Genomic DNA, 24620 nt, shown 5'->3' with positions numbered 1-24620 from the left:
CTGAAGCAAAACCATAAATAAGCATGGACCATGAGGAGAAATCCTTCCTTCGTGCCAAACCTGAAGAAACTATGCAAACCTCACAAGCTTTTCAGTACTGTATGGTTTTGTAAGGAAATATATTTAAAAGAAAAAATAGATACGTAAAAATACATATTTTATCCTATGGTCTGGATTGTGATTCTAAAATGTGTTATTTCAAAAGGCAAGGATTTTTAGTGTTACTATCAAAGAAAGAGCTTGTGGAGTTCTGTTTTTTTAAGTGAAACACCCTTATGCTTATTTTGTAAGCGAATATACAGAAATTCATTGTGCCCTGGTGTTCAGCCAGTCAGTGTCTCAGGGGGTGTGGAATCAAAGACTGTCATTTACAAATGTCTGTCTAGTTTTAGTGGTGTTTTACCAATTCATGGTGACTCAAGAGTTACTGAGGAAAAAATAACCATGCAAAATAGAAACGGCGAATAATATAGCAGAACTATTGCATAACAAACCTGGTATAATTTATTTTGTGTGTGTTGCTATTGGTAACAGTCCTATCAGTCCAAATCCTTGAAGATCTCATACACTGGAAAATACACTGTAGAAATAGCTGGAGATTTCAAGATTGTGTGTGTGTCAAGTTTATTCTGACTGCTCTAAATGCCTGTAATTTGGGAACTACATTTCCGAACTGGCTTACAGTGACTGCTCAGAGACATTTAGCAAGTACAAACAGGACTGTGCAATGATTCCTAATAAGATGGGGCAGAAGCATTTGACTGTGTATAACTTCAGAATGATATTTGGCAGTAACAGTTATACGCTTTATAGATTTCTGTAGGCTGAGGTACATGAGGTGTTCAAATGAGTATCAGGACCGGATTCTTCAAACACTTTCTCATGCGGGTGTGGATTCGGCACTATTGTCTTTGCTGGGAAAAATGTTTTAAGTTGTTCCTGGGCTTGGCCACTCCTTCGCATCCCTGTGCTGCTGTTTAACAGCTTCTTGGTAGCGCTGAGGCATGTGTAATAAAGCTGAGATCTAAAGTACGTCAGGGAAATGACCCAGATTGAAAAGCTTGAAGATTAAAGTTTTGTTTTCCTTTGTTTAACCTAGACCAGCTCCCTGATCTGGTTTGCAGTGCAGCCCCTCTCACAAATGCACAGGCATTTTTCAGGAGGAGGAGAAGTGTGGCTCAGACATGGCTTGTAATGATGATGGGCTTCTTCAACAGCTGTCTTGCCAGGGGGAAAAAACATGTTTGTGAAATTTTGTTTGGACTATCTGCTATGTGATAAATCACCCTGAAGTCAGGAAGACACTGTTAAAGGAATGGCAGCAGCTGGTCTCAGTGAAAGTGTCATGCCCTCCTGAAACACCCCTCCCCATCCTCCAAAAAAGGAAGAAAAAAAAAAGTTAAATTGAAAGATTTATCTGGACTGATAAAGCAGCTGAGAAAACAGTCAAGTGAAGTTAGATCTTAGTACATGATAGGAAATAATGGTGCTCTAAATTTTAGCCATGAAGTATGTACTACAGAAGGTTAATGAATGTCAGTAAGCCAGGAAAACAAGTCTCTCAAGTCATGAGTAATAATGAGGAAAAGATAAATAGGGAACATTTTGTTCACTGTCTCTTCCAATAGATAGCTAGAGGACACCAGGTGAAGGAGGTAGAGGACAATTTCAAACCAATTAAGATGGCACAAGTGAACTGTAGAGCTCATCATGAGTGCATGTTGTGAATGCTGACAATTCACATGGGATCAAAAAAAGTGGCCAGACAAATTCAATGAAGCAAGCCTGTTAAGAACTGTGAACTGAAAAGCTCTGATCCCTGGTTCAGGAGGCCTACTTTCAGGCTGGCACTGTGTTGCTGACTGCTAGCCCTGGTTGGTATGATGGTGTGATGCTCTGGGTGTTGAATCTTGGCTTCTGCCAAAGACTGGGCTTTGGCCTAGGTTTGTGTTAGATCTACCAGGGTGTACCCAGTTTGACCTAGACAACCCTAGGTTGTCTTTATCATATTTCAGTAAGAACATCCAGTTTTCCCTACTGTTAATTTTTAAGACTTAGTGTTCTAGCATTGAGTGTGGCCTTGAATGCCATCTTTGGGGTCTTTAATAGAGCTCCAAATACTTCAGTGGCGTGAATAATATCCAAGGACATGGATAATACCCATCAAACTAGGGTATGTTGATCTATTTGATAATTCAAGGTGAAAAGTACTGCAAAATGCTTTTGGTACAATTAACAGAATACTCTCTTGGGAAAAGATGAACTTGGTCAGAACAGAAACAGGATCCTCCATCAGTGAAAATGAAGAAAACAGTACATATTTTAAGAAACACAGCATTTAATAAAAGTGCGAGAAAGAGGGAATTAATAGATACAAATCTAAACGAGAAAGTCTAAACTCTTGCATATTTGTAGGAAATACAAAGACCCCAGGGATGAGGTCTTTGGGTGGTTAGTAACAGTATGAAAAAGTTTTCAAAGTTTGTTAGAAACAAATGAAATTCCAGAGGTGGCAGTGCCCTATAACATGTGGAAACAATGATTATGTGGCAGAGATGGAAGCATTTAATGTGTGTTGTTATAGTTCTTCGTGGTTTACTGAATATCACTGTGGGAAGCTTTGAGAAGATGAGCAGGAAGTGAATATATCCTTAACAGTAAAGCATAATTGAGGCATTATGGGAAACAATAAACCTGTCATCTGTCAAGGTGATTTGGGATTCCACTGATGAAGAATTAAATTCTTTCAGGCTATTATGGATCAGGCTTTTAAGCACCAGAACAAAAAAAAAAAAAGTGAGGGAATCTCTGTTGCATGATGTTTTAGCATCAAGAATGATTGCCTCTTTGGAAGATGCATTATGATTGTACAGACGGCTGGAGTAGCTGAATTCTAGAGTAAACAAACTGTGATAAAAGGAGGCCAGGATAAATGGCTTCTGTCATTACACTCTACGAAAGGAAAATTAAAATAGAGGAGAGAAAGCACAGTGTATCTTTATATATAAATTGGATTAATGAAAACTGCAAGAAACCTTGCAGAATAAAGGAAGAGAAGAATTTAGGTGATGGGAAATTCCTTTTGGTTTTAGTTAAAAATGAGCTTGTAGTACAAGGGTGGGATTCAGTTTGAGGTTTACAGTGTGTAGATGTCTATAGGTAGGTTATTCTGGGTGTTGAAGTTCCTTTTGTAGTCAGTGGAAATGGAGTCAGTGTTCAGTGAAAGCAAGTGAGTGACTCGGATTGCTCCAAGTGCAATCTGGATAGTCCTTGCTGGACTGAAGCTGCCATCAAGGGAGGTATGGGTTTTTCTGTCTCATACATAAAGTTGCACATTCACCAATCCCTTCTTGATAACAGAGGTCACTAAGAACGTGGCTCTACTGCTAAGGAGTACTAAGTATATGTATGTGCTGCAGGTTGGTGGGAATTAGCATTTTTGTAGTTATATTTTACCTGTCCTTAACTGGTACTGCTAGCCCTGGATCCACAGTAATTAATCCATGAGATCCTACACAGCCTTTGGATCTTCTCATGGCTTTAGGAACACCTTCAGCTGGCAAGCACAGGGTGCTCTCTGCATGACTTAGCTTTCCCGATGCCAGGGCCTGAGTTTTCTAGTTAAAAGTGTCAGCTGTCCAACCTTTTTATCTCTGCTTTTACTCTCATATTTAAAGTGACGTTAAATCTGTAAGTAACACCTCCCTTCCAGTGGATAAAGGTCAGTTCCCAAGTGTGCAGAATTTGGGTTCCTGGAAGTATCCTGGTGCTGAATCCTGTTTTAAATCATGTTCTGGATGCTTGCTGCTATTAAACATCTTAATAACAGTTCAGGTGTTTGTAGAGCTGTTCCAAGAAAACTCAAGACAGAGTGATTACAGTCTGGTTGCCAAGTCTCCACCTTGTATTTTTGTTGGATATCTTATATTTCCTGTTATGGAGCCTGTTTTTGAAAGTCTTTTAGTTGTTGAGTTTTTGTAGCAGGCCTTTCCATCTAAAAGTCTTTTTTATTAGGCCTTTTCGTAATCAGTGACAGTTGTTATTTGGAAATTTAGCTACAGAAGAGTAGTAATTGTTCAGGAGCAATGAAGACTTTCTAAAATATTTTTGAAGTTTTTTTTTGTTAAAGCTTCAGATGTAAATCAACTTTCAAATTCATCTGGGGTTGATTTATCATTAAGTCATGTCCTTCATGGTTTGAATTGTTTAACTTCTGAAATTTTATGTATTTTATAATGTATTCACTGTGAATTCTGTGGTGTTCTACCTGTAGATCACTCATTTATTTCTCATTAGATCTGATGAGTTTGAGGTTGGATCATTACTTACATCATTGCATGTCGCTATCTTGCAGAATCAGACTATACATACATTCTTTGTGACTTTTCTGTTTATTCAATATCTTGTAAATGAGCAGTGATACTCAATCAGATCTTTTGGTGTGCATATTGGTGATACTAGTGGTACTGCTTTGTTTCTGGAGAACATGCCAAGGCATTTGAACAGAATTTTGCAAATTCATACAAAATTTGGGGACACAAAATGTGAAAATCAAGTAGTCATGAAAAGCTTAGGCTAAGTTAGTTCCTTCTAGGTAATGGCCTGCTCCACTAATTGGCTACGCAGTAGAAGCTGAGGTGTTCCTGGCCTGGGCCACCTGGAGCCTGGCCTGACACTGTAGCTGGGGAAGTGCATCAAAGCCAGTCATGGTGGATCTAGGCCATGTTCACTTCAGGATCTTCCGGGTGCCAAAGAAGTTAAAATCTGGGGGTGCCAAAGAAGTTAAAACCTGTCATCTCACTTGCTGGATTGGACCCAAATCACTTCAGACAAGACAGTCATTTCAGAGCAAAACCTGGGCCTTAGTTGTTCAGTGATTCTTAGATGTCAAGGTCTGCAGCATTGAAGGCTCAAACACAGAGAGGCTCCATCATCTGTATAGTGTCAGAATATTTATGTGGGTCTCTTTTTGGCACTGCTTTTTTAATCTGTAGATACGCTATGGGCAATGTGCACAGAATATTATGGGTCTCTTGTGGTTTAAGAAATGCTGGTTTATAGCAAAATGGGAGACCCCCCCCAAAAAACCTGACCAGAGTAAAGCAGCACAAGTGGAATAAGCATCGTGATTGTTTTCCTAGCTGAATCAAACAAAACAATAATCTCTTGCTTGGATTGTGTATGTAACTAAACACTTGAGAGCCACCACTCCTGGAAACTAGTTTAACAAAGTACACTTCAAAATATTTGAATGATATTTACCAGAGAGATAGCCCTGCCCTGAAGAATTAAAATGTTTCAAAGTGTTTGAAGTGATGTTACTTGGCCTATTTCAAACCAGTTTGGCCAAAATTATGTGTTAGTGAGAAATCTGGTTTGGTGGTCAGATCTAGATGACCCATGAGGGTCTTTTCCTTTCCCTGCAGTATCAGTCCACATCTTGCTTTCTAGCTAGTAGAGGTACTGAGGTACTATAGCACATTTGGTACTTGCAGGAATGGCATTGTTCTTGGAAATAAGCAATGAAGACTTTGTATGACTTCATAAATCTTGATACAAAGTCTTCATCTTCAATGAAGACATAATCAGACTTCTGAGCTCCACATCAACATAACCTCATCATGTAGTTGAACAGCAGCCAGTGATATTAACCTTGGAAAACAGACAGTCTGTCAGTAGGAGATGGCTGTCTTGATCTTTCCCTATGTCTCAGAAGGGTCTTCATCAAAGAGGCAAACAAGCTTTTGAAAGGAGCCTCTCCCTTCCTGTCCTTCGGGAACTGGAGATTCTTTCAGTTTCTCAGCCTGTTCTTCCAGCCCAGCTGAGCTCAGATTTTCCTCTTGGAGGTTTTTATTTTTATTTTTTAGAGGGAAAAAAAAAAAGAAAGAAAGAAAGAAAGAAAGGGGATTGAACCCTTTCCTTCTCCTGCTGCTCCTGTGTTGCTTAAGGCTTGGGATTATTTTTGGCTGTTTTTCCTCTGTGTCCTGCAGTCCTGCCAGCAGAGCCTTTGTGTTGAAACGCCCTGTCCGAGCATGGGAGCTCCTCCAAACGCCCTGTCTGAGCACGGGAGCTCCTCCAAACTCCCCGTCCCAACACAGGAGCTCCTCTGGTCATGGTGACAGCTGCTGCCTGCCCTTGCGGGCATCCAAAGGGAGTGCTGGGGAGACCATTCAAGTCATCTCCTTCTGAGCCAAGCAAAAAAATTTTGTCAGCTGACTCATGAGATTTGTGGACACGGCAAAAGTGTTCTTGGATTATTATTTTTTTAATTACTGCTATTTTAAAGCCAAAGTTTTAAAAATATACATGTATCCAAATCCTTGTTATATCATTTCACATTTTCAGATGAAGGTTGGCATGAACATTTCATAAGTAACATATCGGTGTTTTTTCCCTCAAATAAAACTCTTGAGAAGTATTTCTGTTCTTATATAATATTTTTTTTTCTGTTGACAACATCATGTGTTTATTGGAACTGAGAATATCAAAAGGTTAGCAAGATATGGGCAAAAGATGTATTATGCTAGCAACTCTTTTAGTCTTTGTTTATGTCATTGATACATTGTTTATCACAAAAGAATGTGTTAACGTTTCCCATATGGTGAAATGAGGCACAGTCTGGTTTATTAGTGATTAAAAAAAAGCCTTGTTAGAGTATTTGGTCATTGCTCCAGTGGAATCCTGGTGTCAAGCAGACCAGCTGAGATTCAGAGCTCCAGTTCCAGGCACTCCATGCCATTCCCTTACTGATGGCAGCTTCTGACATGATGCTGTAAAAAAAATCGTGGAATAAGGGTTATATGTTTGCAGACAAAGGACTTGCGTGCTTGGTCAGAATTACTCACACCCTAGCTGGGAAGAACAATCGAGTAAGAAAGCAAACAGCAAAGTTAATGTGGCTCAGTACCATGACTTTTTGGGTCAACTGTTGTTGTACCAAAGAACAAAATTAGCTGCTGATTTTTTATTTTTTTTTTTATATTTTTTAAATGTTTATGTTAAGAGTGGGGGGGAGAAAAAAATAAAATTCATTTTCCAAGAATGTGTGTCTAAGGTACCAAATCCAAAAAATCTGCTGGAGTAGGCTTTCACATATTCTGAGAAAACTCAGGAAATAAATAAATAAATAGGAAAATAGTCCTCTAGATAGACTGCAGGAGCTTCCCTTTTGCACAGACATACCTGAGCTAATTTTGAATGAGCTTGTAGAGATACTGCTGGTGGGTTTGTGGTGGTTCATCTTGATTACTGTAAGTACTTACGCTAGGTTGTTCTAAGCTATCTGGCTCAGATATTTGTTTTTTATACAGAAACCAGCTGTATGTAGATGTCTACAGACTGGAAGCTCTCTGAGGTCTTCATTATATATACCTAGAGTATGCTGTATGTGAGCTTCCCGCATTCTTCTGTGGTGCAAATTCCTACAACTGGTTCTTACAGGAACTCTGTAAGAGGAGGTGATGATCGCTGAGCTGTAATTTACATCATTTCAGCAATTGTAATTTAACCTGAATGTGGGTGGGTTTGGGCCTAAAAGATACATTTCATTTGCTAATCCAACCACAGTTTTTTATATGCTCTTACTTTTTTTTCAATAGGGTCAAGTTCATTATCAGAAATTTAAAGTGATGGAATATGGTAAGTGTTACATAAGGGCATTGAGTAGTGGCCAGAATGGGTAATGAAGTCTCCATTAATTTAGAGTTTGGAGTCTAGCTTCCCTTGGCTAACACAAATCTTTTGAATACTCCTAGAAATTTTACTTTTCAAATCTGCTTCTCTGAGACTGACTGTCTGTCCTGAGAAAAAACATCATCTTATCAGTTGCCCTGTTTATCTCTGTTAGCTATTATGACCTACTGCTGTGGTGTCTGGATGTTATGCAATCTTGAAAATACTTATCTTAAGCCTCTGAGATGCAGTTGTCCTTGTTTTACCAGGATCTTGTAGGCAACGTGTTCATCCTAAAATATCTGTATAATATCCAGTCCCAAAGCTTGCTGAATATTCTGTTAAGGCTGAATAGGATGAACGGTTACTGTTTCCCCTACAAGCTTGCTGTGATGAAGGAAAAATAAATATTTTATACTTCAGCCACACAAGTGTGTGCACAGGCTGCTCTTGTGATGCTTGGTGTTCTCCTTTTGACAGAAAGTCTTAAAATGAGGCATGCATCACTTTGGGTTAAAATTATATCTTACCTTATATTCCACATGTTCAACCCTTTTTACTTTAAGAAAAAAAAATATTATTTTTATGTGAATTTAACACTTTGTGTAATTTTCTTTTTAGTTTTACCAAAATTTGATGTTATGATAACAACACCATTATACTACTCTTTGAGAGAGGAAGATGTAAGTGGTATTGTCACTGCAAAGTAAGTAAAACATTGTTACCATTGTCACCCTCACTGTTGAGATAAATATTGTGTATTTGTAAATTTGAAAGCAAAAACTTACATTTAGAATGCTAACAAAGCACCTTCTAATCTAAACTAGCTGTCTACCTCACATTTTTAGTCATTGTGTAGCCATATTGGATAGATCTTCAGACTGTTAGCTGCACCTTTTTGGTTGGGTATAGTTATTTATAGACTACAGCCAAAATATTTTCAGTTGCCTTATTCATAAAATTTCATGAATCTTCTGCTTATAATGTGCGTTGTGAGACGTTTTTGTTGTTAATATGTCTCTTTTATGGCTCTCTCCAACTTACCACATCAAGGTCTGTACGTAGAATAACTATGTTTTATTAGACCAATTGGAAAATTATTCAAGCTTCTATTTGCATCTTTCTTGTTCCAGTTTGTCAACATTGTTGATTTGAAGTACAGGCTTCTACCAGCAAACAAAAGACCTATACCTATAAATAGCCGAATAATTAAAAACTCTTGAGTAGTTCAGAAGACACTTCACTGTAGAGTACTAGATTTCATTGTAAACTGCTGTAAAAATTGTATTTTGTTTTTTAATCTCAAAGGGAAATTAGTTTTATTTTGGGAAGAGGAGAGCCAAGTAAAGCTATTTGATAAACCCATTCAAGAAGACCTGAAAGAAAAGGTCTTTCTGGAGCTATTTAATTCCATACAAATGCATGCTTTCTAAACAGGTACTTTTAAGTGAAATACAGATATGATTGATTAAGAAGCTGTTTAACTGGAACAGTTAAACATTTGGGAGAAAGCTTCCTTTATGAGAGGCAATGTAACCTGATACTATAAACCATATAGGTTTCTCATAAGGTGCAATTAAAAAAAAAAAAAAAAGTGGATTCCCCCCCATTCTGTGCTACTTCTGGAGTGTAGCATATGCCAATATGAATTCTGTTTCCTAAGTTGCTTTGGTTTGCCACAGGATACTTCTTTGTTAAGCTCTCATAAGGTATTTGAAAGTGTCTCTGTCTGCTGCATAAATCCAGACTTGGACAGCAGTGAATTGTCTGAGACAAAGTGCCAAAGTTTTACTGATATGTCATAATTAATTACAAGGAATGAGTTCATTCCTACTGACTGTTTTTATAGGCATAATGTCTTTGTATACAAGGACTTTTCATGTCATTTAAGCTTGTAGATACCATAAAATCTTTTTCCCTTCTCATCTCTGGACTGCTATTAGATTAACTGCAGGATGCTACCAAATGACAGTATCATTTCAGGCTTAATGGCAGCTTCTTACTGTAATTAGGTCTGCTGGAAAGGACTGCAGCTCAGGTACAAGACAGTGTGGTCATCATTTTTCCTGTAGCTATACTGTTTGATTATTCTTTTCCTCTGCTTTTCAGCTTTGACATTGCTTAAGTGGCTGCCAGTCAAATTCGTACCAATTTAAAGTACTTAGTTATCATATCTGAATGCAATAGTTCTGTTGGATAAGAATGATTTTTTTCTCCCCTTTGTCTGTTCTGTAAGGTCTGAATGTAATGATTTCTCTTACATATAGCTTAGAAACATTTCAGCAAAATTTTTAGTTTATTACTACTCACTGATTACAGTTTGCTAATGGCATTCTAAGAAGTGAGTATGCTACAATTTACAAGTTAGCTACAGCTGCTGGTTGTGTTTGCTGACCAGTAATGCCATGATTTTTTTTGCACTGTAATTATTAAATAATTTGAATATAAATATCTTGAAAGCTCTCATTTTGTACAAGCAGCACTTGGGAAACATAACACTTGCACTTCCCACATCCCATTTTCACTCTACTGCGTGTTAGTTATGATGCTACATTGGCATTCTGTGCAATAACTTGCTTCCAGCTGAGCTTAGCATAGTTAATTTGCCTACATTATAAAGCCCCTTATAATAATAACAAACTTGATGAGCTCATGTGTAGCAAAGGGCAGCACTTCTGACATCTATGTATGTTCTCCAGGTTTTGGGCTTCTGACTTCAGTGTCAATAAACTGGTCTCAGTGCTGAAAACTTCATGGTTCAAAGTACGAATACATTCTGGTCATATTCAAAACTGAGGAAAAATGTGTTTTAGTTGAATCTTTTGTCTTGAAAGCTCTTCGAGAACCCAAGCTCTAGAGATGGTGCACTGTTTGACTTTGGTTGGTGTGTTTCAGGTATACATATGGAAAGCCAGTGAAGGGAACTGTAACAGTCACCTGCCTGCCTGTCTCTTACTGGAAAAACAAGAAGAACATAACAAAAACATTGGAGGTGGGTCCTTCCTTAGTAGTGTTGCAGACTCCAAGGCTCTGTCTGCTTTTGTAGGTTAAATATGCCTGGGACCATTCTCAAGTGCTGAGTTCTGCTGGCATTGTCTCTGGAGTGACTTGCCTGAATAGCATTAAATTTTAGAAAATAAAACTTTATTTTCTAGTACAAAGTGGCTACATTCAGTCTGCCTGTAGGGAACGGTAGTTGGCCGCTGTAGTCCCTTGAACTGTGCCTGGAAGTTATTTTGGAGAGTGTTTTCTGGCCCAAGTAGAAAAACATTCCTGAAGCCCTTCCTAGCAGTGTAGGTGACGGAAACCCAGTGCCCAGGAATGTTCCCTGGTGCCACGTGTGCCGTTGCACACTCAGCCATGCATTTTAAGGCCAGAAGAGACCACTGCAATTGTCCAGGTGGGACTCTAGTATGACAGAGACTAAAGCATTTTGCTTACTAATTACCTAGTAATTGTATTGGAGTTGCTATGCTAGAGGTGAGCTGGAGCATGACGTGTAAGAAGACGTACAGTTTTGATATGAAGACTTACAAGTGTTGAGAGATTCATGGCATCCTTCTGCAAAATTTAATTTTGAGCTGTGGAGTACGTTAAAAACAGCTTCAGCTAAATAGTGTCTGTCGTTTCCGGCTCACTTCAGGCTTTCAGCAGCACTTAGCCTACAGAAACTGAGCTCTGGGAATTTGGGTAGAGTATATACTCCCTCAGGCACCGTCCAGTTCATTGTCTTTTTCTGTAAACCATAGACACTAGTGCTTTGGCAACGTAGAAGTGTACAATTTTATTTATATGTACACACTTTTTTCCACGTTGTAGATAAATGGATCTGTGAATGTTACTTGTAACAAGCTTTTGTTGAAAGACTTGAACGATGATCAGTCATGGCACCGTGGCGATGACGATTATGCAGAGCCAATAGAAATTATTGCTGTGGTCACTGAGACACTCACAGGTATGTTGTTGCATGAGGTCTTCCAAGAGAAATCCAAAGAGCAGATCATGCTGAAAGAGCTTAGTGGTATGCAGAGGGGCTTAGAAGTATTAGTGAAGTGTTATGTGCTGAAGGAAATATGAACCTGTCACATCCAAATATATTATCTGAACTGTTTCTTGCCTAGATATTAAATAGTTTAACCAGCTGTTAATTCAGCTGAATACAGTTCTGTGCTATATGATTTATTAAGTAACCAAAGGATTTGTTCAAATGGGGGCTTAAAGCCAATGACTGATTACTTTTGATGGAAAGAGCAGGCATTACGGATTACTAGCATTAGGTTGTCTTACAAACTTGAGTTTAGACATAAACTTATGTTACTTGTTTGCTTGTAAACCACATCAGTAGAAAGAGTTCTCTGGCCATATGTTGCCCACAGTCTTTCTAATCCTCTTCTACAAAGTCTGATTTGCAAACTGAGCTATCTTGTGAGCTCCTGTTATGTTACACCTTGCATATTAGAAAAAAAAAAAAAAAACAACTTCCACCTGTTCCAGAAACTCAGACTTCCTGTGGAAAGCTCAGTAAGGTGATGTTTGATGACTTGGGATTCATAAGCACCTCTCTTTTGCCATTCTGAAATAGTATGGATGAATTATGGCATGGTGTGGTATGGCTTATTTACTATCATGGGTGATAGTACCAGTATGTATATCACCTTTGTACTGGTTCTTAGCTGGAAGGATGGAGAGCAATAAGAAAGGAAACAGTGAAAAAAATGATAGAATTATCTAAATATAATTGACAATAAATTATATTGCTGATAAAGGAATATGTATGTTATAAACTTGTCTAAACACATACAATTATTCAACAGGAATCTCCCAAAATTCAAGTACCGTCATATTTCCGAAACAAAGTGACTATTTTATTGAATTTGTGGAATATTCTAGAGTTATTAAACCTTCTCTGAATTTCATCGCTACTGTAAGTTCTTTTGATTCATTATGATTTGTACATAAACAAGTGTGACTCTTTCTCCTGTATTTTTGCTTAGATAGCAAAATTTGCCTCAGACTTTTAAGTGTGATTTGCAAATTTGTTCTCAAATTACCTCTTTTTCATGATACATATCAGGAAATACTAAGCTGAGAGGTATTTGCTGTAGCAAAGGATAAAAGAACAGGGAATGATGTAGTGTTTAGCAGGATATATTTAAATGTAGTTTGTTGGAATTCATAGGAGAAATCTTCTATGTTTCTAGCTAATGTTTTCCATTAGTGTTTTCGTAGTTATTGAGTCCCAACTCTCCTAATATTTGTATATAAAATGCATATATATATTTATAAATGTGAATTATATATATATTAAAAACCTAACCAATTGTTACAAAATTAAGTAAAACTGATAAAACCACATTGCTCTGAAATGAAAGAGCCTCTTTTTTTGCATTCTGTTCTGTTTTTTTTCATACCATCTACAGCCCCTTTCAGAAGCATTTCATATTTTTCATGCTCTCCTGGTCTGTGTTCAGCATTTCTCCATTTAACAGAGGTTGCATGTTGCATCACTGCGTTTTGCTTGAAGAGGAGAATAGAATTCATAGCTCTTGAAGACAACCAGAGCCTTTGCTATGTAGAAATCAACCCTAAATACCAACAAAATAGGCTGAATACCAATAAAAATATGCTGAATATGCACTTTTGGAAGAGATTGACTCAACTTCTAACTTTTTGCTGGCTTGGGCCTTTGGTTTTAGTGCTTTTCATTTTCTTTGCCAGCAACCTAGTTTGACTTCAGCTCTGACCTACTTCCTCCTCCTCTGAAGATGAGCTGAGTGAGAGGGAGCTGAGGCATTTATCAATGCTGCAGGTAGCAGAGAGGGAGGCATCAGCTATGCTCCCAAAGGAGTGTGAAGGAACAGCTGCTGCTGTTACTAAGAGGTGAAGGTCTATGTGCTGTACAGAGGATAGGAAAATAGGAAAATACTAGAGGAGGAGAGGTAATGGGGTGACAGACCTTTGAAATGAAAAAGGAAAGGGAAATATTAGTTCAACATTTTTAAATGCAGAGGTTGAATTTTTGGAGTAAAAAATACATAGAATGGTTTTACTATGGGTGAGAATCTGCTTGCTCATGGGAATGAGGGTTGATCACGCTTTAGCGGTGATTGGTGGATGTTGGAGTGAAGAATTTATGGTTTGTGGCAATTTGGGGCCTGTTTTCAGTCTTTTTAGTTCTTTTGGTGAACCCATAAAGGCATCTGACTCAGTATCATCTCTGTTTGTCTGATGTGTTTTCCTGCACATGATGTAATATTAGGTTATCCTTTGATAAAATTAAGTATTCAGGTAGTAGGTTTGATGTAGATATTTTTCTCTATAGACAAGGACTTTAAGAAGAAGAGTTGTAATTCAGAGAGCTGAAAGGCAAAGCAGGTCACCTTTTCTGTTTCACCTGTGTTTTTTTTTTTTTTACAAAAAAAAACCAAAGAAAACAAAAAAAACTCTGTAGAATTATGAATAATTTTGGTTTTGGCTGACTTGCCTACCTGCAGTGATCTCAAGAGAGTAAAATAAAGTTGCTGATGTGTGACAAATATGAGAATGCCCTTGTTGGTTTTTTTTGGATGATGATGATGTAATTGCAAATTCATTGTTAGATGTTACGTGTTGTGGATTTTAGTCTTGCCCTGTTTGATGGACATTTTCTCTTTTTGTTTTTAGCTAAAGGTGACACGTTCTGATAGCAACCATCTGACAAGTGAAGAGAGACAAAATCTTGTCACAATCACTGCACAGCAGTCAGACTCGTTTTCTCACCATTCTTCATTTTCACACCTTGAGAACGAGGCAACAGAGGAGAGAAATAAGACAGTCCACGTCCTGAACTACACAGTCCCAGAAAATGGAATTGTTGATATTGAGTTTCCAATCTTATCTAATACAAAAACTCTGAGAGTTCAGGTATTGCTTTGTAATACGATGTTTTGAAATAGCAATGCACTGAATTGAGCAGGCTGTGATTACTGGTATGCTGTTCCTGCCATGTGCACCAGCCTATGTGCCACCTGCTATCACGTTCCTTGCTTATTCTTGTTAGAGATGGACTGTCTAAATGGGATCTAAATAAGCACACCAAGGTAGCAAGGGAAAAAAGAAACAGATACCCAAAGCAAGAAGTGGTCCTGTATTGCCATTACGGGTACCATGCTGTTATAAACAGTAACATATATGTGAACATAGAGATGTTGCTGTTATTAAGAGCTTTGTTTTATATTGTTTCGCAGGCAGAGTTCCTCAACAGTAGAACTGACATAGGAGTTTATGATGTTTTCAGCTCCCCCACAGATACTTATCTCCAGGTTAAAACAAAGAGCCAGGATATAAAGGTACAGTTTGAGACAAAATTTTCTAAGATAAAAACAATTCAAATTACTCATCATCATACTCATCCGTATCAATCATATTCTTTCCCTAGGCTGGCAAACCTTTTGAGCTGCATATTGAAAGCAACAAACCAATAAGAGAATTTCATTATCTGGTAAGTTACTGGTTTTACATATGTGGACAATCCAAGATGACTTTTACCAACTTGAGAAACATTCAAGTGGAATGTGATTAAACACTAGAAAGACTCAGCTTTTTTTTTTTTTTTTTAATTGCACTTTGTAAAAGAGTTGGCCCAAACTTTTCTTTTGCACTGGCATGGCCCTTCTTCAAAAGAGAGCCCCATTTTACTACCTGGCAGAAACGCCTGTGGCTCTCTGAGGAGATGCTCTCTGGGAGAAGTGCATCTTTATTTTGGGTGTTGGGTTATATCTACTTGTGTGTATGTGGGGCAAGGTGGAGCTGAGCAAGTTGTGCTCTCTTCCTGTACAGAGAATCTGTGGTGGGAGGAGTAGGGGTGTGTAGGAGTAGCCCAAGCTAGGGCTTGGCAGCATATCCTGTGGATTTAGGGGGAAGAAGGGAGCTTGTTTGCAGGTGTGGGGCTGACAGGGTTGAGCCTGCAGGTACAGGGCCAGGAGAAGACCTGCCTGCTGAGAAATGAGTGGTCCAGTGGGAAGGGTGCAGTGGCAAGCTGAATAAGGAAAACCTTAAGACAACATAAAATGCAGTCATTCTTCTTGATTTTCTAAAGTATGAAAGCTCTCTAGAAGATTTTAAAGCATGAAGTTTGGAGGCATACCTTTTGGTTTAGAAATCTTAATGTCTGATCTGTCACTTGGTTGTCTAAGGCAAGAGATCTGCAACCTTTTGCTTAGTTCTTATATGAAGGTGGTTTTGAGGCATCCCCAAGATAGTTTTCCAGTTGCATTACTGTTGCATTTTTATGTGCTTGTAGCACACGCTATGCTGTGCAGTCATTGTTATAGTTCACTGTTGTCTATAGTGATAGGGGAATTAAGGAATGGGAAAAATATTTCTAATATTTAAATATTACATTACACCCTTATTTCATACCAAGTCTTGTAGAACTAGTCAATCAAATGTTAGAAAAAATCACAGCTATATCCCTCTTCTTTTAACAGCTGTTTGTAGAAGGAATTGCAGAGCTTATGACATACTGAGATGTCAACAAATTAAGTGTTTAATTTTCCCCTTTCAGGTGTTATCTAAGGAACAAATTATGGCTTCTGGAACAATGGCTGCAAAAACATTCAGTTTAACAGCAGAAAATTCCTGGGCTCCTTTGGCATGCATACTTGTATTCTATGTTGATGAACTTGGAGCAGTTGTGAATGATGCTCTTACTATCCCTGTTCAGCCTGTTTTGGACAACAAGGTAAGCTGTACTAAACTTGAGCCTGAAACCATGTTTCTATCTTTGTTGCATGGTAACCAGTAGTTCAGATCACAGGACAGTAAATGTGAAGTCTTCCTCTTTGTGGATCTAATCTGACATTTGTGTAAGTGTTTGGAAAGGCTTAATCATGCCAGTACAGTTAGAGTCCAGCTATAAATGTAGGGCTATTTTGTATCTGTATAAATTTCTAGTAGCCCTACATGTTCCCTATAAACAGACAGACATCACCTCATGCTTTTAGTAGTTTGGCCAATTATTGAGCTAAAGATTGCTCCTGGACAATGCAGTAGAAAGGTACTAAATCCTTTAAGTGGAATTGCAAACATTTACAGAGACATTTCTCTAGCCAAGTGGTGGTCACATAGTATGTGGTGCGACTACAGGGAGCCCTGCACACAGCAGTGTCTCTGAGGAGACCTTGCAAAAGGATCTTCCTTCCACAAGCTGTGAGTCCTCCTAGTTTTCCTCATGGAAGCACAGAGGCAGCTTTTTGGCAGTACCGTTAGTGAATGTGGCCAGCGTTTACTGGGACTGTGCACACTTCAACTTAAAAAAGCTTGAAGATTGAGAAAACAACTATAGGCAGAAATGAATTGATTTTCCAGCTTACTTACCAGGATGAGATTTGGTTCTTTGGGCTAATAAAAGCCTTACTGTGACTTTTTACAGGTGAGACCAACCAAGGACTCACAGTGGGTTCAAATTCTTCCTACACATGGAAATTTAACACTTATACATCAGTGGCAACACTGTTTGTCTTATTCCTGTGTGCAAAATAGTTGCCTGTTATGTACTCTTTGTAACTGTGAGTGTTGTTATCTCACAGAATAAGGAGGTGGAGAGGCAAGATAGCAAAGGATCTGCAGACACACACTTGTACATTACGCTTATTATGCACCAGTGTCCAAAAATGTAAATAAACAGAAAACAAGTGAGATAATGAAATTTGGGAGTTTTAGGATAGAGACAATAAAATATTTCTAGTGGGAAAGCATAACAGTTGGTTCAGCCTTCTGGAAACAAATAGAAAGCTTCCCACTGATTGCAGTGTTCAGAAATGATTACAGGATATTTTGCAGCAATGATGTAAGGCCTGACCTTGAAAATGTCAGTTCAATTAAATGCGGTTTATAGATGAAAAATACTGTCCTAGTGTACATAGAGAGGATGAAAAATTGTGAAGATAAATTACAAGAATTTAGTATTTGCTATGAAGAATAGCTAGTGAAAAATGTCAGACAAGGAAAGAGCTGATCTCAAAGGGTTCAAAATTTCAAGTTCTTTCCATTTCTTTGCTGGAGCGCTAGCCACTGAAATTAATTTTGTACTGTGGAAACTTACTTTCATTGTAATCTTTGTAGCTATGCCTGGCATCTTGTTTATGTAAATGAACTGGTAAAGTCAAAACACACAGAGCTGCAGTGCCTCAGTGTGCTTTAAACAGATGCAAACCATTTTTCTGCATGAATCAGTCATATGCCTGGTTACGTTGCATTGCATGCTGCTAATTGCACTTATGTTGCCAGCATTGGTGTAATTGCTGTTCCTCTGTAATTTTCATACTGAACATACATGAAGATATGACTGAGCCGTAGATTCAGACATCTAAATGTGTATTTATATGTATGGTCAGGATTCAGTTCATGGAGTGTAAGCATTTAGTATCCTCTGAAAGGCCACAGGGTGTTCAGGATATTAGCCTGGGACCAGTAGGCATTTCACAGGTCCTGTGGAGACCTCTCCCCTTCTGGAGCGGGAGCGGAGGGCCAGACTGTGCTGAGGGACATCTCATGTGGTCGTATGAATGGCCCTTCCTCTCCTCACTGCCCCGTAGGAAGGCATACTTGACACTGTGTTAGCCTCTTCATGTCCTTATTCCTTGCACACGCACCCGCTTCATCAATCCCTTTTTCCATGTTGATGTCACTGTGGAACACTTCATTGGAATCTTTCAGGGATGGATTTTTTCCCCAAAATCTCTTTCCTGAAATGCATTACATGCTGTATTGTATGTACATTGATAGAAAGAGAGAATTAATTTCATTTACTGCCCTTAGCTGTAGAGACCAGCGTATTGTTGTGGCTCAAGAGATTGCTACTTACATTCTAAGAGTTTGAAATGACTGTGGATGCTGTCCAGGGAACTGACCAGCTGCAAGATCAAGAGAGCAGAAGGAATGCCATGGTAGTTTTTCAAAAGTCCTAGGAAATGAAAATCATCTATAACTATTAATGATAGACAAGTAAGAGAATGCTTCCTTAGAATTGTTAGCTGACTGTAAATATCAGTTATAATTTAAGCCAGTGCCTTTTTTTTTTTTTTTTTTTACTTTTTTTTAGATTAAAATTTCCTGGAGCAAAGATAAGGTCAAGCCATCTGACAAAGTCTCTCTCAAAATCAGTACGACAGACCCAGGATCAGTAATCGGACTTGCAGTTGTTGATAAAAGTACAAAGCTCCTAGGAGAAAGTAGTGACATAACAGAAGATTCTGTGAGTATATGAGGAAAAAAGGTTTTCATTATTGCATGCATGAAAGATGTAAGGTTTTGTAAATACTACAATTTATATGCTGAATGAGTAATGTTTTTTGGGCATAATTTGTATTTTTTAATTCTGCATATGGTTTTTCTACCACTTCTGCAAGTAGCTTATCTACATGAGCAGAAAAGATCCTAAGGTAGAAAAGACTCTAAGGTTTACAAGGTAATAGGCCCAGCATTTCTAAGTCAAACTAATACTTTATTTGGTTTCCATTCAAGAAACTGCTCAGTTAATACTTGAGTTTCTTCTTTTGGGAAAGACCAAAAAAAGTCACAGAAATTCTCCGTGATTTGTGCGTTGTGCTCTTTAATATCAGCAACATAAAATAATAAAAATAATTTTATTTTTTGAGGAGTGAAATTAATTATTCATCTGTTTGAATTTCCTTTACTTGCAGAAGCTCTGGTGCACCTACAAGCTGAAAGAATTCATATATCATTCCTAAAGTGCCCAGGTGACATATTAGCCTAAGTGCTATAAAGTATTAGTGGGCTGTAGGGTCCTATTATAGGTTATGTAGTCTCAGGCACTCATCTGTTAATTATGAAATGAATGCAGCCTAATCCCATTCATCTCATCATGGATTCTCTTCTCTTTTATGTGGGACTTAACAGAGTTACTGCTTGAGGTACAGCTCCATAAATTAGCATACGTAACAGTGAAAATTCTGGAAAAAAATGTTAGTTTGCATTTACTCTTTGTGCAATGCTTTTTTTTTGTCCTAGGTATTTCATGAACTCAATTTATACAACACCGCACAGTTTTTCCCCCTGATCAGAGGTTCTTTTGGTGTCTTTCAGGTACCTTTTTCATTTTTTAGATGCTGTTTTTCTGGGTGTGGCAGGGTTCTGCTTTGTGGTTTGGACATCGCTTAATAGAAGAAAAGGTTGTCAGTGCCCCTTTTAAAGCTTGGGACAATAGACAACAGTCTACAGCTTTTGTCGCTTAAACAGATTTTGAATTGTACATTTATCAACGCGTAAATACTATGAATGCAAAGAAATATGTTTATACTTCCATAAGTATGGCTTGCATTATGCTTGATGATGTCTTCCTTTTTCAAAGTTTTTCATCATTAAGGGAATATTCAGATAGCCTGAATTTTGTTGGTTCCTGTGCATTACTTGTTTCGGGTCTATAATTGCTTTACTATGGTGACTCTATTTTCTTAAAAAGAAAATAGGATGAGCACTGTTGATGTCCTGAATGTCCTATATTGAGATATATTGTATAAATTTTATCCAGAAATGCAGCCTTTGGGTATCAACTGATGCAATTCTTGAGGAGGATAAAGACCATCTTTTTTGTAAGTAATAAAAATAAATGTAGCCAAATCTAATTTATTAAGTAGGAAAGGAAATTCATGGGTTAGGGCCCCTGTTAGGTTGTCTTACTGTAGTATACATGCAGGCTGCATCCAGCCTTGCAAACCATTACTGCTTTAAAACATGCAAAATTCATATAGTTAATATTTTTAAAACTTGGTATTTGCTGCTGTCCTGAGTGATCCTACACATCAAAGGGATGAGGGTTTTTCATTGCAGTTCCATATATACATGGCAGTGGTTTGTCATTTTATTTTATGTAGCCATATTATGTCAGTTGTCTGGAGGGGCCACGTTGAAACTTTGTTCTTGTGAAACTTCTTTTGTTAAACAAAACAAAACAAAATTTTAAAAAAGGCAAAAGAAATAGTTCCTGATGTCATAGAGTAGTGTTAACATATGTAATAAAGCTGTAAATTATACTGCAAGCATTTTTTTTTTTAAGCATAGACATATGTAGGTAGGACAATAACTTCTGTTTTGTAGATGATGGAATGATACCCATAGAGGATGGCTTTGGTGATGATATGCCGGTAGCTAGAGATGGACCTCTTGATTTCAGCACTCCCTATGTGAGGACACATTTTCCAGAGACTTGGCTTTGGATTGATACCAAAACTAGGTAAAAAATCAGAAGTAAAACTGATTTACTCTTGCTGTTGTTATTTTGTAGGTTTTAGTATTATTCTGCATTGGGGCCGAAAAACGCTGCTTAAAAATGTGGTATTATTTATATTCTACTACCACCTAGAGGCCACAAGTGAGATTGGAGGCCCACGGAATGAGGCATTTTACAACAGGACAATTAATAGAAAGTTTACAAAAATCCTAGAGACAAAAGGAAATATAATCCTCCTACAGATGGAGAGCTAACTTATAGGGAGACTCAATGTTTTTCTCTACAGTACATGAGAAGACTGTGACCCAGAAGCTGACATCTGTTCTTGTCTGCACCTAGTTCAAGGAGCAGTTCAAACTATCAAATGGATGGTGAAATCCGACCTGTGTTGTGAAGCACAGATGCTGCATTTCTTCACATCTAAGAAGTTAGGGAAACAGCCATCACTGGGGATTGTTGGAGTTGGACTTGATGATCCTTATGGGTCCCCTCCAACTCAGGATATTCTATGATTGTTTTACAGAATCTGTAAAATTTGATTAAACGTAATGTGATTAAATGTAATTCCCTTCAATTTATGTAATTTAAAATAACTTAGATAAGATTTAATCATTTTGATCCTATCACAAATATTTCTAAATGATTAGGAGAAGGAAAACGGGTAATCAACAGCTTTTCCTGCCAAGGGTTTAAGGTTTATTTTTAATGTTTTTTTAAACATTCATGTTTTCTTACTCATGTCTGTAAATGGATGCTTTTGAAAATCAGCTATGTCCTTCTGTCATCAGATCTGACACAGATACCACAATGGAAGTCACTGTACCTGATACCATCACGTCCTGGGTAGCCAGTGCTTTTGTGCTTTCTGAAAAGAGCGGGCTTGGAGTGACAACTGCTCCAGTAGAGGTACCGTAGCACTCAACAGTTCTACTTTAAATGCTGTTAACACTGTAGGTTATTAATTGGAAACTGTGTTTTAGTTCTAACAGCAGCTGTCTCTTTATACTAAAGAAGTGATTGCATGTGTATTCAAACTGTAAAGAAAACATCATAGTGAAGTCATATATGATGCTCTGTCTGCCTCCCTTTCATGCTCATAGGAATAACAGACATTACACAGATACTTGGGTGCTAATTCTTATTGGAGTGGTTGTTTTGTTAGAGCACTTTCAGGATGTGTGTGTTTCAGAGCTTTGGTACATGGTAAGGGGAGAATGAGTCCCTGAGGACAGCATATTTCCATTTTCCATGAGTTCTCTGACCAGGTATCATGCTACTTCATGCAGGAATGTTTACACAGAGTAGCTGCAAAAAGGTGGCTGGGACAGGAGAGGCATGTTGTCTGCTGGAAAGATCATGCCACAATTCTTCTATTGTACCACTTACCCCAGAAGGGAGGACAGGACAGTTGCATAAAGACTAAATTCTGGTATCACTTTCACTTACCTGTCAAAACCAGTCTTGGACTAAACATAGGTACTCCGTTTTTGGGTAGCTTAGTGTGAGGAACAGAGTGGATGTGGAGATCAAGCACCAGGATGGGTTGCTTATTGCTGCTAATTTCCTCTCTCTTGTGGCTCTTTTTGTACTTCTGAGTGTTCAAGGAGAGTTTAGCAATTTAAGCTAAATTTAAACCTCTAACCTGAGATTTCCAGCATCAAAATGCAGTTGTCCTAGGGTCACTTTATGATCATGGAAACAGCTTCATAGAGAAAGTGATTTCACCTCTTTAAAATATGAATTAGTCTTTGATATTTCATTTAAGCAGTATTTTGCATCTTTTGAATTCTGATTCTGTGGAGGTAGTTATCTCATTCCATTTGTTATGTAAAAATCCTAGAGAAACTGCATTCCTAACTGAGACATCTCCATGTAAGTGCATAAGGTTAGAAGGGTTGAAATTGTGCAGTACTGGGTCATAGGTTTCCCACTTGATGCCAGGACATAGCTTGGAGACAGCCCTTTACTCAGTGAAGTTCTCATGCCCTTGAATTCCTGGGGAGGGGCATCATTCAGGATACAAACCAAGATACAGACCCAGATTATGCAGATGTTTGCTACACTAGATACAGACCATGCGCTTTGAACGCCCTGACCAAAACTCCACTACAAAATTTGGAACCTGATCTGTATTTTGTGGCTGAGGCTCCTTTGAGACTGGAATCATGATTCTTGTTTCTTTCACTCAGCTTGGCAGAGATGGGACAAAGAGGGATAGCTTTCTGATTCAAACTGTATGAAAATATATACTTGGCCCCTCACCCTCAAATTTGAGAAAGCTGTGAGTAGAGCAGATGTTGAGATTATTCCTTAACTATAATCACCAACACGCACTGCTCAGTACTTCACCCTTGTTGGGATGTTTAGATTGTGCTTGGAGTTCCATATGGCTGAAACATGTTAATCAGTACCATACAGAGAGGCAAATAAAAGAAATGCATGAAAACTGTGATGGGGAAATAAATAATTCTGTGTGCTTAATGTCATTTCCTGCTTTACATGTTGTTTTTATATGACTTCTACTACATGGAGTGTTGATAATTTTATCTTATTGCATTTTATTGTAAGATACTGGGATATTTCAGAGTGTTAAAATTTAGTATTGCAAGAGGTTTAAAGGAAAAAAAAAAAAACAAAAAACAAAACAAAACCAAAGGAAATGTGTACCTAGTGAAAACATTGAGTAAGAACTAAAAAATTCTCCATCAAAACTTTTCTAATTGTAAAAGACATTTTTGACACTGAAAGCTTTAGTAAACAACTTCAAAATATTTTTGGAGTATTTGCTAGATAGAAGTCTGAGGGTTTGCTGGATCTGAAATTCAAAACACTTAGAAGAATTTTTTTAATGAAAACCAAATTAAAACCATTTTCAGTTGACATTTCACTAATAAAAGATATCATGCCTCAGCCATTCCTATTGTACAGATGTTCATAAACAGTGAAATTTTGATCCTGTTCAGCTTGATGAGAACTTACCACTGCCTTCTCAGAGCCAAGACTTCATCCAAAAGCCTCTGTTAACAGATAAAAGCAACTGCTTGCTGGTAGATTTCTGCAATTTTTTCTTTAATTAATAAAAGATGTATTTTTAGAAATATAATTTAGAACTCAGGCCAAGATTAATCTTACAAAATAACATTTTATAGCAAGGCGTTGGTGAATTACAGAATTTGGGAGAATTAGTTATCTTGTATTCCAACATGTATTTCTGGATTGACATGGACAAGGTGCCTCTGTCAGAATTTGCCATGTCAAAGCTGCCAGGAGTCCAGCAGCTCTCATCTGAATGGCATTGCAGAGTGCCAACAAAGGTGGCTATGAGCAGAAGCATCTTTGGCTTCTGCTTCAGCCCTGTCTAATACATTTTGTTAATTGTAGAGTACAAGTAAACATACTCTCATATGTATTTAAAAATGAGACATTCTAATTAGAAGACATGCTGAACAGACATTTTCTCACTGGTGTCCGTCCAGTTTTAGGGACTCACTGTTTTGTGCTGATCTTGTTTTGCAGCTAGAAGCCTTTCAACCTTTCTTCATTTTCCTAAACCTTCCATACTCTGTCATCAGAGGAGAGCAGTTCATATTGGAAGTGAATATCTTTAATTATTTGAAAGAAGAAGCTGAGGTAAAATAAGTCTGTATTTGAATGTTACCAGACACTGTGGGGGTGGAGATCACATCTTTCTCTTTTGAGATCTTTAATGTTTTCTTCA

The 24620-nt window shown here is 37.9% G+C and overlaps 1 protein-coding gene across 1 annotated transcript in view; it reads left to right on the top strand.

The window, feature by feature from the left end:
• The window catches only part of CD109 (CD109 molecule), a gene marked incomplete at both ends in the record, with an annotated part of 76132 nt that overhangs the window by 22069 nt on the left and 29443 nt on the right, over nt 1-24620 (top strand). Inside the window, 15 exons of the mRNA XM_084285099.1 lie at nt 7599-7638; nt 8293-8377; nt 10567-10663; nt 11491-11626; nt 12486-12595; nt 14335-14574; nt 14898-14999; nt 15089-15151; nt 16217-16393; nt 18755-18907; nt 19684-19758; nt 20204-20264; nt 20770-20905; nt 21691-21808; nt 24419-24532. Coding sequence (XP_084141225.1) covers nt 7599-7638; nt 8293-8377; nt 10567-10663; nt 11491-11626; nt 12486-12595; nt 14335-14574; nt 14898-14999; nt 15089-15151; nt 16217-16393; nt 18755-18907; nt 19684-19758; nt 20204-20264; nt 20770-20905; nt 21691-21808; nt 24419-24532 — 1707 coding nt within the window. The remainder of the gene's footprint in view (nt 1-7598; nt 7639-8292; nt 8378-10566; nt 10664-11490; nt 11627-12485; nt 12596-14334; nt 14575-14897; nt 15000-15088; nt 15152-16216; nt 16394-18754; nt 18908-19683; nt 19759-20203; nt 20265-20769; nt 20906-21690; nt 21809-24418; nt 24533-24620) is intronic.

This window comes from Netta rufina, assembly GCF_964035555.1.
Source record: "Netta rufina genome assembly, chromosome: 3".
NCBI classification, from domain to species: domain Eukaryota; kingdom Metazoa; phylum Chordata; class Aves; order Anseriformes; family Anatidae; genus Netta; species Netta rufina.
The sequence above is the reverse complement of the archived record's forward strand: the minus strand, read 5'-3'. Positions and strand labels throughout refer to the sequence as shown.